The 14,728-nt window shown below is 36.7% G+C and overlaps 2 protein-coding genes across 3 annotated transcripts; both read left to right on the top strand.

Moving 5' to 3' along the window:
- The first annotated feature begins 10,126 nt into the window (after positions 1-10,126).
- LOC120163311 (disease resistance protein RPP2A-like) lies at positions 10,127-14,321 on the top strand. Of its 2 annotated transcripts, XM_039173278.1 has the most exons (5): positions 10,127-11,197; positions 11,344-11,652; positions 11,736-13,090; positions 13,220-13,274; positions 13,370-13,845. In XM_039173278.1, exons 1-3 carry the CDS (start codon positions 10,889-10,891, stop codon positions 12,096-12,098), a joined length of 981 nt encoding a protein of 326 aa, XP_039029209.1. In that variant the 5' UTR covers positions 10,127-10,888; the 3' UTR covers positions 12,099-13,090; positions 13,220-13,274; positions 13,370-13,845. The 2 variants fall into 2 exon arrangements, 1 of the variants encoding a protein (XP_039029209.1); XR_005519642.1 differs by lacking the exons at positions 10,127-11,197; positions 11,344-11,652 and adding an exon at positions 14,126-14,321 and having other exon boundaries at positions 11,717-13,090; positions 13,370-13,861.
- Positions 10,282-10,668, top strand: LOC120163284 (disease resistance protein RUN1-like). Its single transcript, XM_039173257.1, has one exon. The coding sequence runs from the start codon at positions 10,282-10,284 to the stop codon at positions 10,666-10,668; it is 387 nt and encodes a 128-aa protein (XP_039029188.1).
- Positions 14,322-14,728: the final 407 nt, after the last annotated feature.

Here is a 14,728-nt window from a genome sequence, read left to right as displayed (position 1 = left end):
CTGCAAAAGTAAAAGCCTCGTCTCCTATAAAAGTTAGACTTCTGTATCTAACCCTGAGAACAATCCGGATGATTACCATATATTGTATTTTGATGAAGAAGACAAGACAAAGAAAATGGAGGAGAAAATCAAGCAGTTGGAGGACTAAATGAAAATGGTTAAATGAGACCATGACTACTATGGAGTTGATTCCAGGGAACTAAGTTTAGTCCCAGATTTGATTCTTCCTTCGAAATTCAAATCCCATGAGTTTAAGAAGTTCGATGGGAATAGTTTCCCGTCAGCCCACATTACTATGTTCTGTCGAAAGATGACATGATACGTAGGAAACGATCAACTCCTGATTTAATGTTTTTAGGAGGGTCTGACTGGTTCAGCCATCCAGTGGTACAACCAATTAAATCGGTCTCATATCAAGACCTGGAAGGATCTAGCCAAGTCATTCTTGGAATAATACAAACATATAAATGATATGAGACTAAATCGAGTTATGCTGCAAGGTATGGATAAGAAACATAACGAAAGTTTCAAACAATATGCACAGAGATTGAGGGATTTAGCTGTGCAAGTTCATCCACCTTTGGATGAGAAGGAAACAAAAAAAATCTTTGTGCAAACACTGAAGGCTCCTTACTTCAGGAACCTGGTTGCAATCATGTTTGGAAATTTTTCTGATTTGGTTATGGCCGGAGAGATGATGGAAATGACCATAAATAAAAGCAAGATCGAGGGAGGGGAAACCAGTAAAAAAACCCCTATGAAGAAGATGGATGGAGATGTCAATAACATCAACACCTACAACAATAAATGTGTTACAATCTCCAACCCAAAATCAACTGTTGATGTACTGTCAGGTATTTCTAGACAAGATTCAAGGGAACCAAGGAAAGAAAGAGAAAGGGAACATTTTGATCCTATTCCCATGACTTAGAAAGAACTTTACCAATAACTTTTCGCCATTCATATAGTGTCACCATATCCAGTAGAGCCTGTGAAACCCCCATACCCCAGGTGGTATAATGAGAACGCACATTGCGAATATCATGACGGTGTTCCAGGGCTCACTATCGAGAACTGCCTCACATTCAAAAGGATCGTGCAAAGAATGAAAAACAAGAATTGGATCTTGTAACACCCCAACCCGTATCCGACCCGGATACGAATCCGAGGTGTCACATTGACCTTTAAAAACATGTACTTGTATAAAATAGTGAGTAATTTAAAACTTTTATAACATATAAATGACTAATTTACATAAAAGACATTTTCATTATTACAAAACCAATCAGAGCATGTATCTTTCACTTATTATTTACATATAACTATTCGAAACATTTATAAAACGGTTCATAGCTTAAACAATAGATTCTTTTGAAAACATGCCAACTAGAACTTTATATACTAAAATACTTATTATTCACATCTTTTCTGATCTGACCTTTAGTAAGAAGAACTGACCTGTCTTGCTCCACATTGCTCTTTACTCTTCTCGAAACCTACGTGTAAATCACTTACACGCTAAGTCAAAGACTTAGTGAGGCATATAAACATATAAGGTAAACGGTAACTAATAATCATACCTAAACAATTACTACTATCATTTCATACCACTCATACTTTTACATGTAACAAATATATGCATACATATATGTCATTATCATTCATATCTCTTATCTCATGTTCCTATGATCTCTTATGTCCATATCATATAACATATACCATAACCAATTGAACATATACATATCATGTCATGTAAACTATATATATATACTATCATAAAACACTTACACCCAAGCAATTATATTATCATCTTCATTTCTTTCTTATTTTATCACTATCATTGATTCCTTTCATCATATGGTTTTATAAGTTACCATTTGTACAATCAATATCACCCATGAAATTCCACAAGGAAACAAACATATCATCATATCATTTTATAAATATTATCTATTTAATAGCCCATGATAATCATGTGAGAACTAAAGATATGTGAGTACATAGAGGTTGTGCACTAACGCTGTCACCACAGCTCATATAATTGCACCGAAGTGCCACATATAATTGCACCGAAGTGTCGCGTAGAATTGCACCGTAGTGCCATATAATAATGTCCATAAGGACCACATATCATTCCTTAAGAATCATTACATATGCTAGGGATCAAGTATGTGTCTCACCAGACTTCACACATGTTCCAAAGAATACATATATGTCCCGAAGGACCACAATGTCCCGAAGGACCACATATCATTCCTTAAGAATCATATACATATGCTAGGGATCAAGTATGTGTCTCACCAGACTTCACACATGTTCCAAAGAATACATATATGTCCCGAAGGACCACAATGTCCCGAAGGACCACATATCATTCCTTAAGAATCATATACATATGCTAGGGATCAAGTATGTGTCTCACCAGACTTCACACATGTTCCAAAGAATACATATATGTCCCGAAGGACCACAATATCCCGAAGGACCACATAGACCCTTGACTCTTGGCATGCCAACTATACCCCTAGCTCTCATGACACATAACATGGGCATTATCTTTTATATCCTTTTTCATATTCATGTAACCATATCATATATTCATATAAGCTCATGGTTTCCTTCACATATACATGTAATCACGTAGTTCATATCCATTCTCATATGAGTTCATATTCATATAAACATAGGATTCACTTTCACATATCACATATACTTTCTCTTTCATATAACTCATGTCTTGTGATCATGTAAACACATATCACATAAAATAACATGTCAAACATGTCACACAACTGATATATTATTCTCATATATTCATGTAGTTCAGTATCACATATCATATGAATCATATAAATCATGTCACATATACTCATGCATATATAAAATTCATAAATCAAATAACATTTTAAGAGTTACTTATTACCATAGTAACTCCGTCACTGGCTCATTGCAAGCCAATGCTTATTCGATAACATAAGTACAATGAAATTGCACTCACCTGGCCTCACTAGTCCATTTCAATCTCTTATCTTCCCTTTTTATCGATATTACTTGTCAATGATTCTGGAACTCGTTTAGGCTCTGAATCTACATAATTATACATAGATCTATATCAGTATCATAACTAATATACTCTAATGGTTCACTCTTTAGACCAAGAGAAAAGTCAATTTCATCTTTTAATGAAGGTATGCATCGATGCACTACTGATGCATCGATGCATAAAATGTATTCGATGTTGTATTATTACTGGGATGCATCGATGCATGCCTTATGCATCGATGCACTAATTGCATTTGATGTTTCCTTATTAATGGGATGCATCGATGCACTACTTATGCATCGATGCACTACTTATGCATCGATGCACTACTTATGCATCGATGCACAAATTGCATTCGATGTATTTATTTTAAAAGAGTGCATCGATGCACTACCAATGCATCAATACACCTTCAAACAATTTCTGGGTTTTAATATTGATGCATCGATGCACTATGAATATGCATCGATGCACTCTGCCCAGAACCTCTTTTTGAACCCGAAAAATCCTTCTTTTTGGATTAAATCCTTCATATTTCAACCCCTTTCATATTCCTAACTTTCATATACATAATTAAACTCATTAATATTCATTTATCTCATCTTTAACCTTAATATCCTCTCCTCTTTAGGAATTTCAAGAATCATACCCTATTTTCCACATGTTTCAAATCCAATTCTAACACTTAATACTTCTTAATTAAGCTGATGGCAAGTCAAATCCAACTTTAGAACTTCAAAAACCTTTCTATAACAAAAGTTCATTTATAAACCCTTAATAGAAATTCCTTTCTAATTCTATCTCTTTGGTGTTTTAAACTTATATAAGCTTTCCTTAAGCTTATATAACCCTCAAAGACTCAAATCCAACTTAAAACTTTCAAGAAATCAAAAGCTAAATCAAACTTACCTTTGCTCTTGGCTTCCACGTAAAGAAGAAGAAGAAAGGAGAAGAGCACTCTGGAGAATTCTCTCCCTTTCCACATGTATATAATTCCATTTTTTATTCCTTAAATGATCAAATGACCATTTTACCCTTTATTTCCTTTAATAATTACTAAATAACCTTCATCATATATATATCCAATAATCATTGAACTATTTCATTCTTCTACTTTAGTCATCAAATTCTGAAACTTTACAAATTAGTCACTAACCCATAATTTGGGATGTTACAGATCTACTTCAACAACCCAAGGGCACCAAATGTTGCTCATAACCCTTTGCCTAACCACAAGAAGGCGAAGTTAATGTAATTGTTGAGAAAGGGAACAAGAGAGTCAAAACAAGTGTTGCTAAAATAACGTCTCTCCTAGCCTGGGTATAGAGACAGATGGTGAAAGCAGGGTTTCTTGTACCCCCATTATAATACATCAAAATATGAAGGTGGTAACAACTGTTGTTACTCTATAAGTTGATGTTTGTGCGACTAGAGAGTTAACCGATATAGGATACTACAGAAGTCGTCCGTTATTAATCACCCTAAGGTGCAACCAATAGAAAAGACACCAGCAAAGGTAGTGATCACATCACCTAGACTTTTTCCCTATAAGGACAATAAGCAAATGCCTTGCAAGTACGGATGCCAAGTAAGCAATTTGAATGAGGAATACAATGAAGTGGGGCATACCATGGGGAAATACTACTCCCAAGGGGTTAAATCACCTGAGAGACCACTTGAACCATTCAAAGGAGACATGCTGGCAATAAATGAACCAATAAAGAAAGAGTAAGCTATGGAGTTCCTGAAATTTTTAAAACACAGAGAGTACAATATCGTGGAATAATTACATAGCTTGCTAGCACGTATTTCAATGTTGGCACTACTGCTAAGTTCAGAGGCATACAGGGAGGCACTCTGAAGGTCTTAAATCAGATATTTGTACCACAAGACATACCAGTCACTAAGATGGATCGACTGGTTAACAACATTCAAGTTGATAATCTCATCTTATTTTTTGATGATGAGATTTCTTCTGACGGACGGGGTTGAGCTAAAGCATTACACATCACCACTCATTGCAAAGGGCATGCTTTACTTAGTGTGTTAATCGACAATGGTTCTGCCCTTAATGTGATTCTTTTGAAAAAGCTACCGATTGATACTTATAATATCGAATTCTTGGTGATGGACATTATGCCTTCTTACTACTACCTTTTGGGAAGGCCTTGGATCCATCAAGCTGGAGCAGTACAATCTACGCTACACCAGAAAGTCAAGTTTATCATTGACGGGGCTCTTGTAATCATTAATGTTGAAGAAGATATAGTGGCAAGTGTGACCACTGATGCCCCTTACATAAAAGTAAATGATGAAGCTATAGAGTGTTCATTTCACTCTCTAGAGTTTGTGAATGCCACATTCGTGGCTGAAGGAGGAAATATTTCCAAACTCAAGCTCTCTGAATGCACTAAAATGGATATCAAGCAGACTTTGGGAAGATGTGCCAATGTAGGAAGAGGATTTAGGAGTCTTTTGCAAGGAATGATCGATCTCATTCTTCCTGTAGCAAAGTTAGACTAATTCGGGCTTAGTTTTCAGCCCAATCAACAATAGAAGAGGAAGGAAATTCAGAAATATTGAGAAAGAAGATTGATCGAGAATGAATTTCGATGGGAACCAATGGTATTCCCACCTCTTTATGACACTTTTAAATCTAGTGGTTATGTGTTTGAGACCACCGTACCATATTTGGAAGTTATTTTGAAAGATTTAAGTATCAATTCCATAATCACAGAGAATGTTGAAGATGTAGATATATCTGGAATCTGCCCATTGCCACCTGGGTTTGTGCTTAACAACTGGACGGCTGAATAGCTACCTATGGTTTTCAAATTTCTTTCAGAGTAATACTCAAACTTTCCCTATTTGTATATACCCGAGGCAATAGGTGATCTTTTGTAAGGGTAAATAAATGGTTTTTTTACCATCATTCAATAAAAGATGCAGTTTCTTTCCCGACAAACGTTTCTTCCTACTTCATTTTACTTTCTTTTGAATCTAATTTTCTTTCATTTTGTACTTCATTTCATTTCCTTTTGAATTTAATTTTCCTTCATTCTGTGTGGGATATTTGCTTCCCGCATATACACATTTCTTTTCTCTTTCCCCTTTCAGGTCCCAAGATATTAATGATGCAGACATTGATGATCCTAACCCGGAGGTGGATTTTGAACTGCTCAGTTATCTTGGGGACATTAATGAATGTGACAATGAAAAAGAGTGCAACTTACCTTCCGAATTGTTAAGAATGTTATAAAGAGAAGACAAAAAATATTGCCACACGAAAAGAAAATTGAAGTCTTGAATCTGAAGCATGACAAAACTTGATAGAATTACTTCAAGAATACAAAAACGTGTTTTCATGGTCGTATCAAGACATGCCTGGGCTAGATACGGATATGGTAGTCCACAAACTACCAATCAAACCAGAATGCAAACATGTACAACAAAAGCTAAGGAGAATGAGACCTGAAATGCTCCTTAAAATAAAAGAAGAAGTCGAGAAGCAGTTTGATGTCGGTTTTCTTCAAGTTGCCAAGTATCCGGAGTGGGTAACTAATATAGTGTTAGTTCCAAAGAAGGATGGGAAAGTGCGCATGTGTTTCAACTACCGTGACCTCAACCAAGCAAGTCCTAAAGATAACTTTCCTTTGCCCCACATAGACACCTTGGTGGATAATACAGCTGGGAACACTTTATTCTTGTTCATGGACGGATTCTCAGGATATAACCAGATTAAGATGCATCCTGATGACATGGAAAAATCACCTTTGTCATAATGTGGAGAATATTCTGCTAAGGTGATGCCCTTCGGAGTAAAGAATGCTGGGGCAATATACCAAAGAGCTGTGGTGACATTGTTTCATGACATGATGCACAAGGAAATTGAAGTTTATGTCGACAACATGATTTCTAAAGCACAAATCGAAAATGAATATGTCGAGAATCTGATAAAACTCTTCCAAAGATTAAGAAAGTTCCAGTTGAGACTAAACCCCATCAAGTGTACATTCGGAGTAATATCTGGAAAGTTGTTAGGCTTCGTGGTCAGCAGGAAAGGCATCGAAGTTGATCCATATAAAGTCAAGGCCATCCAGAATTTACCTTCTCCACGAACACAAAAAGAAGTTTGAGGTTTCCTGGGTAGATTGAATTATATTGCGCGGTTCATATCTCAGTTGACCGACAAGTGTGACCCAATTTTATGCCTTATTCGAAAAAATAGCTCTAGAATATGGGATGAGAACTGCCAGACTGCATTCGAGAGAATAAAAGAGTATTTATCTCGCGCTCAGGTCTTAATGTCTCCTATCCCGAGCAAACCTTTATTCATGTATTTGTCCATCTTTGAGAATTCAATGGGATGTGTCTTAGGTCAACATGATGAGTCCACAAGGAAGGAAATAGTCATTTACTACCTAAGCAAGAAATTCTTTGATTGTGAAGTTATATATCTACCCATTGAAAAAGTTTGTTGCGCTTTAGTCTAGGCTACGCGTAGACTCAGACAGTACGTGTTGTACCACACCACTTGGTTGATTTTCAAGTTAGATATACTAAAGTATATGATGGGTGTGCATGCTCTCTCCGGAATGTTAGCCAGATGGCAGATATTATTATCTGAATTTGACATCGAATACGTGAGCCAAAAGGCTATAAAGGAAAGTGTTATATCTGACTTTTTGGCAAGCAGAGCGGCTGAAAATTATGAGCCACTGGACTTTGACTTCCCGGACGATGACTTGATGGTCATATCTCTAGAAGAAGCAAGTACTTCTACAATTGATTCCTGGAAAACGCATTTTGATGGTGCATCAAATGCATTAGGACACGACATTGGGGCTATATTGGTCTAACCTTAAGGAAGTCACTACCCGTTCACTAGCAGATTGAACTTTGATTGCACCAACAACATGGCAGAGTATAAAGTTTGTGTTTTGGGGATTCAAGCTGCTATTGGACAGAACATAAAGACCTTACGGATATATGGAGAAATTAAAAGAATGTGAAGGAATGTGGTGTTCATGTGCTTTACGTGGATGCAGAGAGTTATAGCATTAATGATATGATATATCCAATCAGAATTTTGTTTCTGCAACGGAAATGAGAGCCGGAGATGAAAGAAGATTTGGAAATGAGGTGAAGGGGATGGAAGGCCTAAGATATTGACATATTTACACTATTTTATTTTATTGTGTATGCTATTGAGAAGATGGAACTTTGGATAATGTCATCCAAATGCATAGGTAAATTTGGATAATATCAAGTTATTTCCTTTTAAGTTTAATGAATGGATTGGTGGATTCAAATATAAAGCTTTATATTTTGACACCACAAATGCTTTCTCTTGACCAAAATGTCATTCACAAAATTGGTTCGTATCATTGAATCCATTCATTAAACTTAAAAGGAAAGAACTCGCTGTATGTAGCTTCCTGGTATTTGTTTGAGTGGAAAGGAATTGAAGTCTTATTCGCATCATCATTTTGTCCATTTGGTGGCCTTAACTTCATCAAAAGCAGCAATTAAACTAATAACGCGTCCACCGAATTTGGTATGATTTTAGTGAAAAAACAATTGACAAATGGATTATTAAACGAATAATGTATGGGTTTGCACACCAACCATCACGTGCTTAAAGTTGTATTTGAAAGGAATCCCAGCATCTTACAATTCACATTCACTCTGTTGAACCCCTCTTCGAGTTTCAGCTTTCATCTTTCTCATGGCTTCTTCTGTTAACTTCACCTCTTGTCAATTCAACATTTTTCTCTCCCATTCGCCTCGATTGAAGTATTCTTCCTCCTATTCTCGTCAGTTGAAGTGTTTTCACTCCCCTCCTCGTTCTTCTCGTCAACTCAAGTATTCTTTCTCCCCTTTGTCGTCAATTGAAGTATCCTTTCTCCCCTTCTCGTCAGTTGAAGTATTTTTCATCCCCTTCTTGTCAATTGAAGGATTCTTCATCCTCTTCTCTTCAGTTGAAGGATTCTTCCTCTTCTCGTCAATGGAAGTATCAAGTTTTCTTGAGCTTCAGATTTGAAACACGCCGTAACTTCACCAGCCAACTACTCCAAGCTTTGAAAGCCACCGGAATGATTGTCTTCTTCGACGAAGAAAAACTTGAAAAAGGGGAGCAATTTTTAGGACAACTTACCCAATCAATTGAAGTCTCAAATCTCTCAATAATCATTTTGTCTGCCGACTATGCTTCTTCGGATGTATGCTTAACAGAACTCTCTCAGATCATGGCTCTCAAGCGCAATCAAGGACATATCCCATCTTCTTCCATGTTGATCCCTCCGATGTGCAAAATATACGTGGTAGTTTCCAAACATCCTTTGACGCCCATGAACCGAAGCAACCGCCACCACGTGATGAAGAGAAATTGAAGCAGTGGAAATTGAAGCAGCAGAAAGTGAAGCAGTGGAAAGCTGACTTGGCTCAAGTCGGGACATTAAAAAGGAATTCATATAAAAGGGGACAGGTACCCATATTCTTTCTGCTCTTCTTTTACTTAACTTTGTTTTCGATTTGATATAGACATATTGTTTTTTTTATTGTTTGCTAGACCTGAGACTGAGCACATCAAGCATATTGTTGAATGTGCTATGAAAAAGTTGATAAAGCATCAGGTTTTCTTGAGCTTTGGTGAGGACACACGCCTCAACTTCAGCAGTCATCTTCTCAAAGCTCTGGAAGACACCGGAATCAATGTCATCTCGGATGACAAGACAGAGATTGAAATCTCTCAAGCAATTGCAGCCTCAAACCTCTCAATAGTCTTTTTATCTAAAGACTATGCTGATTCGGAATCATGCCTAGCCGAACTTTCCTGTATCATGGCTCGCCAGCGCACTCAGAAACATATTGTTCTGCCCATCTTTTACCATGTTAAACCTTCTGATGTGTTGAAACTTGCTGGGATTGAGAACTTCGTTGAGGTTGTTGAATTACAAGGGTGGACTATAGAAGGAGGCTATTCTGATAGGTAACCACACATTTCATACTCTTATTCCACTTCTAATACTTGATTTGTTTTTGTCTTGACAATCATTTTTACAAATATTTTCCAGACCTGATACTGAATACATTAAAGATGCCGTTCAAGATGTCATAAAAAGTTGAATCGCAAATCTAGAAGCGTTTCAGTTGATTTGATTGGAATAGATGACCAAAAAGAAACGATTTTGAGACTTATTGAGCAAGAAAAAAATCGTGTAATAGGACTTTGAGGGATGGATGGTATAGGCAAAACTACCCTTGTTGATGCTGTTTACAATGAAATCTCCTTAGAGTTTGAGAGTCGTTGCTTCGTTCATAATGTTACAAGGCAAATAGAAGATAAAGTGATGCTTTCAGTAAGAAATGAACTTCTCTCCAAACTACTAGGGAACGAAACTGATATAGACACCCCCACCATAGGATGCCCTGTAACCCAAGAGAGGCTCGATAACATAAAATCAATTGTCGTGCTTGATAATGTTAATGACCCAGAGCATATAGATCTTATGGGTATGAAATATTTTGGAGAGGGAAGTAAAATTATTATTACGTCCAGTGATAGACAAGTGCTTAAGAATGGGGGAGCTGACGAAATATATAAGGTGAAAAAAGCTAAATGACAAGGACTCTCTTCAATTATTTTCTAGATTTGCATTTAAGCAGTCGAATTCTCCTCCTGCTGGTTTTCCATATTGGAACAAGATTTCGCGGTGTGCCAGAGGAAATCCATATGTTCTTAAAGTTTTGGGTTCTAAACTTCATACAATTCCTGAAAAAGAGTGGGGAGGAGAGGTGGATAAGCTAAGGAAATATCCCCATTCAAAAATTTTACAGGTTACGATGAGTAGTTTTGATGATTTAGATGAAATAGAGAAGAATATATTTCTTGATATATCATGCTTCTTTAAAGGGGAAGTCAAAGAAGAAGAAGAAGAAATTCTAAGTTGCTTGTACGAGGGTACAGTGTCTGGAATAAACACCTTGCTCAACAAGTGCCTACTTGATATCGATTCTTATAGGAGGATTTCTATGCATGATATGCTTGAAGAGATGGGTAAGGACATTGTCCACCAAGAATCTAAAGACCCGGAAAAGCGAAGTAGGTTATGGGATTTCAAAGAAGTGAATCAAGTGCACAGATATAATAAAGTAAGTGCTAACTGAATTATATTCCTTTTTATTATACATAAGTATAAGCCTTTCCTAATATAAATAAATTTGTTTAATGAGTAATTTCATGGGACGTCCATGAATTTCTCTATATCGATATTTGATAAATTATTTCTTGTTATTAGGAGAATACATCAATTGAAGGAATAAAGTTTCGGATGACTCGGTATGACCCACTGTTATCATGTCGTCACGGTTTTGAAAACATGCTTAATCTTAGATACATCGACTTGTCTACTGGGTGTTTGATGTTCCAGAATGATAAGGTACTTGCACACAAAGTTGATAGTCTATCTTTTCCTGATGAGCTAAGATATCTTTATTGGAGCGGTTACCCCTTCAAATCCTTGTCACCAAATTATAATCCAAAGAATCTTGCCGTATTGAAATTACGTTTTGGATGTATGGAACAACTTTGGAATGGAGATCATCAGGTATTTTTTGTCGTTTTATTTTGTTCAAAATAAATAGATAATGCTATGAGGTAATATAGTTATTTTATATTTTCATTGTACAGGATCTTGTTAATTTAAGGATAATTGACCTTTCCGATTGTGTGAAACTAAGGAAGATCCCTAATCTATCAGGAGCCATCAACCTTAATAGCTTTTTCTGCCGTATGTGTGGAAGTTTGGTTGGACTACCTTGCCTCAGTCATTTGCCATCTCTCGAAATCCTTGACCTTTCTGATTGCATGAATTTAAGAAAGATCCCAAATTTATTAGAAGTCATCAACTTAAAAAGCCTTAACATAAGCTCCTGTCTAGAGCTGGTTGAACCTCTTGAGCTCCCAAATAACATTACCGAGTTAAATTTATCACACACTGTAATAAAAGAATGGCTGATTCTATTCAGCATCTTGTCACACTTAGAGAGTTGAATTTGAGTCACTCATGGGTGAAAAATGTATCGAACAATATTTCAAAGTTCGAATCCCTTCGTGTGTTGGTTCTTGATTATTGCGAAAGCCTTAAGACACTCCCGGAGCTTCCACGATATTTGTGGTTCTTGGATGCTAGTAACTGCACGTCATTAGAAAAAGTGTCCTTCACCGATGTTAGTTTCAATCCATTCCATTCTTTACATGACGGTGATGGTGCTCCTCTCAGAGAAAACATTTTCATGCTTTTCTCGAACTGTGTAGAAGCTTAATCAAGATTCAATAAAAAACATTGTGGCAAACACCATGCTTCAAATTCATTCCCTGGCACAGAGATGGTCAAGGAGGAAAGGGATATCCCTAGGGGAATATAGATGGGATTTTTTGTTTTGCTGTTTCCCAGGAAATGAAGTTCCAGAAAATGTGTTTTATTACGGAAGCATGAATTATTCGTTCGATTTGAAGATAACCCTAAATGGGTTTAAACTGACCAGCACCAGTGGTGAAAAGTTCACGAGTGAGTGCCATGTTTCATTGACACAGGACAAGATCTTCCGTTACAAGACTGATTGTAATCCATGGCTCAGGAATTTCAATTTCATGGGTGATCATGTGTTCATTCTGTTCAATCAAGATATGATTATAATAGACAATGATTATGAGGAGGCATCATTTGAATTGTACATCGGAAATCTTGCCGGAGATGAATTTAAAGTGGAGAAATGTGGTGTTAACATATTTTACATGGATGCAGAGGAGTATACCATTAGTGATGTGATGTGATGAGATGGGACAAATCCAACCAGAATTCTGATTCTCAAGAAGATGCTAATATTGAGGGAGCTCCTGACGGTTCTGCTACTGAAATAAGACCTGGGGATGAAAGAAGATTTGGCAATGGTGGTGAAGAAGGTGATGGAGGGCCTAAAGCATTGAAATAGTTTCACTTCTTTTAATCTTTGGGTATGCAACTTCTCATTCCAAATACGTAGGTAAGCTGTTTTCATTTGTATTTAATTGCTTATGATAGTTGTACATTTAAAAGGGAGATTTGTTAAAAGAGTTATGGGTTGAATTTCTTTCTATTCAATTGCTTATTATGTTTTCTCATTCTTTTGTAGATGGAGGCTATTTTCAAGGGCATCATTTGACGGTTTACATTGTCATGTTAGATTGGTGAGCTTGTGTTTAACCTGTTATGTGGCGTTTATCACATGGTATCATTCACCAACAATCCTGACATTGTTGTCTGTGTCATGAATCTCATCTAGGTTGTTTTTACTCTCTACATACGATTTCGACGTCTCCTTTACCAATTCACTTCGTCTTCTTTTTCTGTCACTGCTGCTGCTGCCGCTACGTGTGATTCGTCGATTGCTTCCTCTACTGCCACTGCATATGACGTCGTTGATCCAAAATTACTGCATGTATCCGATCTCAAATTTGACTCCATGACAACGGAGCTCGTCGTCGACTATCATGTCTTTCCATTTGTCGTTGTTGTTTGTACCGCAGTTGTTTGTACAAAAGTACAACATTTGTGCCAATTCCGGGGAATAAGAAAATATTTCTTGACATAGCATTCTTCTCTAAAGAGGAACTCAGGGAAGATGTAGATGAAATTCTAAGTTGCTTTTATAAGGGTGTAGTGAGTGGAATAAGCAACTTGATCGACAAGACTCTACTTCATATGGGTTCTAATAGGCAGATTTCTATGTATGAAGAGATGGGCAAGGATCTTGTTCGCCAAATGGAAGATTTATGTAAGAGTTACGGATTGAATTTCTTTCTATTTGATTGCTTATTATGTTTTCTCATAATTTTGTATGTGGAGGTTATTTTCAAGGGCATCATTTAACAGATTCCATTGTCTTGCAAGATTACCATAACACACTAGAATAACAACTTTGAAGTCAGGAGTCGTTTTCTTTATGTATAGAGCATTTGGAGCTGATGATTTGGGTTACCATAACAGTTTAAGGCTATTTTGAAGTTTAATTGCTTATTATGTTCTCATTCTTTTATAGGTGGAGGCTATTTTGGAGGGCATTATTTGACAGATTACATAGCCATGCTGCAGCCTTTCAAGCTGTTTGAGAATTATTGAAAACTCGAGTCGAATTTCATTTTCTTTTCCGTTGAGCATGGAATTAATCTTTGGTTCTGCATTTATGTATTAGTGGATGTATTTGTCTTTGCTTTGCTTGCGTGGGTGAAAAGGTTTTGTTGGGTTTAGTTGCATAATTCAGGCTTAAGGTGTATTTCACTTTATCATTAATAAAATATTTACGCCAAGCAAAAAAAAAAAAAAGATGCGGAGACTTGCCTTGAGTATGTGTTGGAGTAGGAACCGCTAGTGCAGGTGCAGAGTGTAGAATTCTTTTTGTATATTTGGTTAATGTACAAACTTGGTAATTAAACTTTACTCTCTTCTATTCAATTCCACCGCTGTCTTCACCGTCGCCGGGCTGCTACACCAAACCATTGGAAATACCAAGAAAGAATTGTTGAACTTTTCACTCCATCTGGATCTATCATCAATTGGCCAACTGCCCGACTTCAAATAAGCACGCAAATCGTTCTTTAATAGCTCTGAACAATTCAGGAGTTCTTCGACCCGTTTCCGAAGA

Source organism: Hibiscus syriacus, unplaced genomic scaffold (genome assembly GCF_006381635.1).
Source record: "Hibiscus syriacus cultivar Baekdansim isolate YM2019G1 unplaced genomic scaffold, ASM638163v2 tig00111440_pilon, whole genome shotgun sequence".
Taxonomy (NCBI): domain Eukaryota; kingdom Viridiplantae; phylum Streptophyta; class Magnoliopsida; order Malvales; family Malvaceae; genus Hibiscus; species Hibiscus syriacus.
This window is presented reverse-complemented; position numbering and strand designations above follow the sequence as displayed.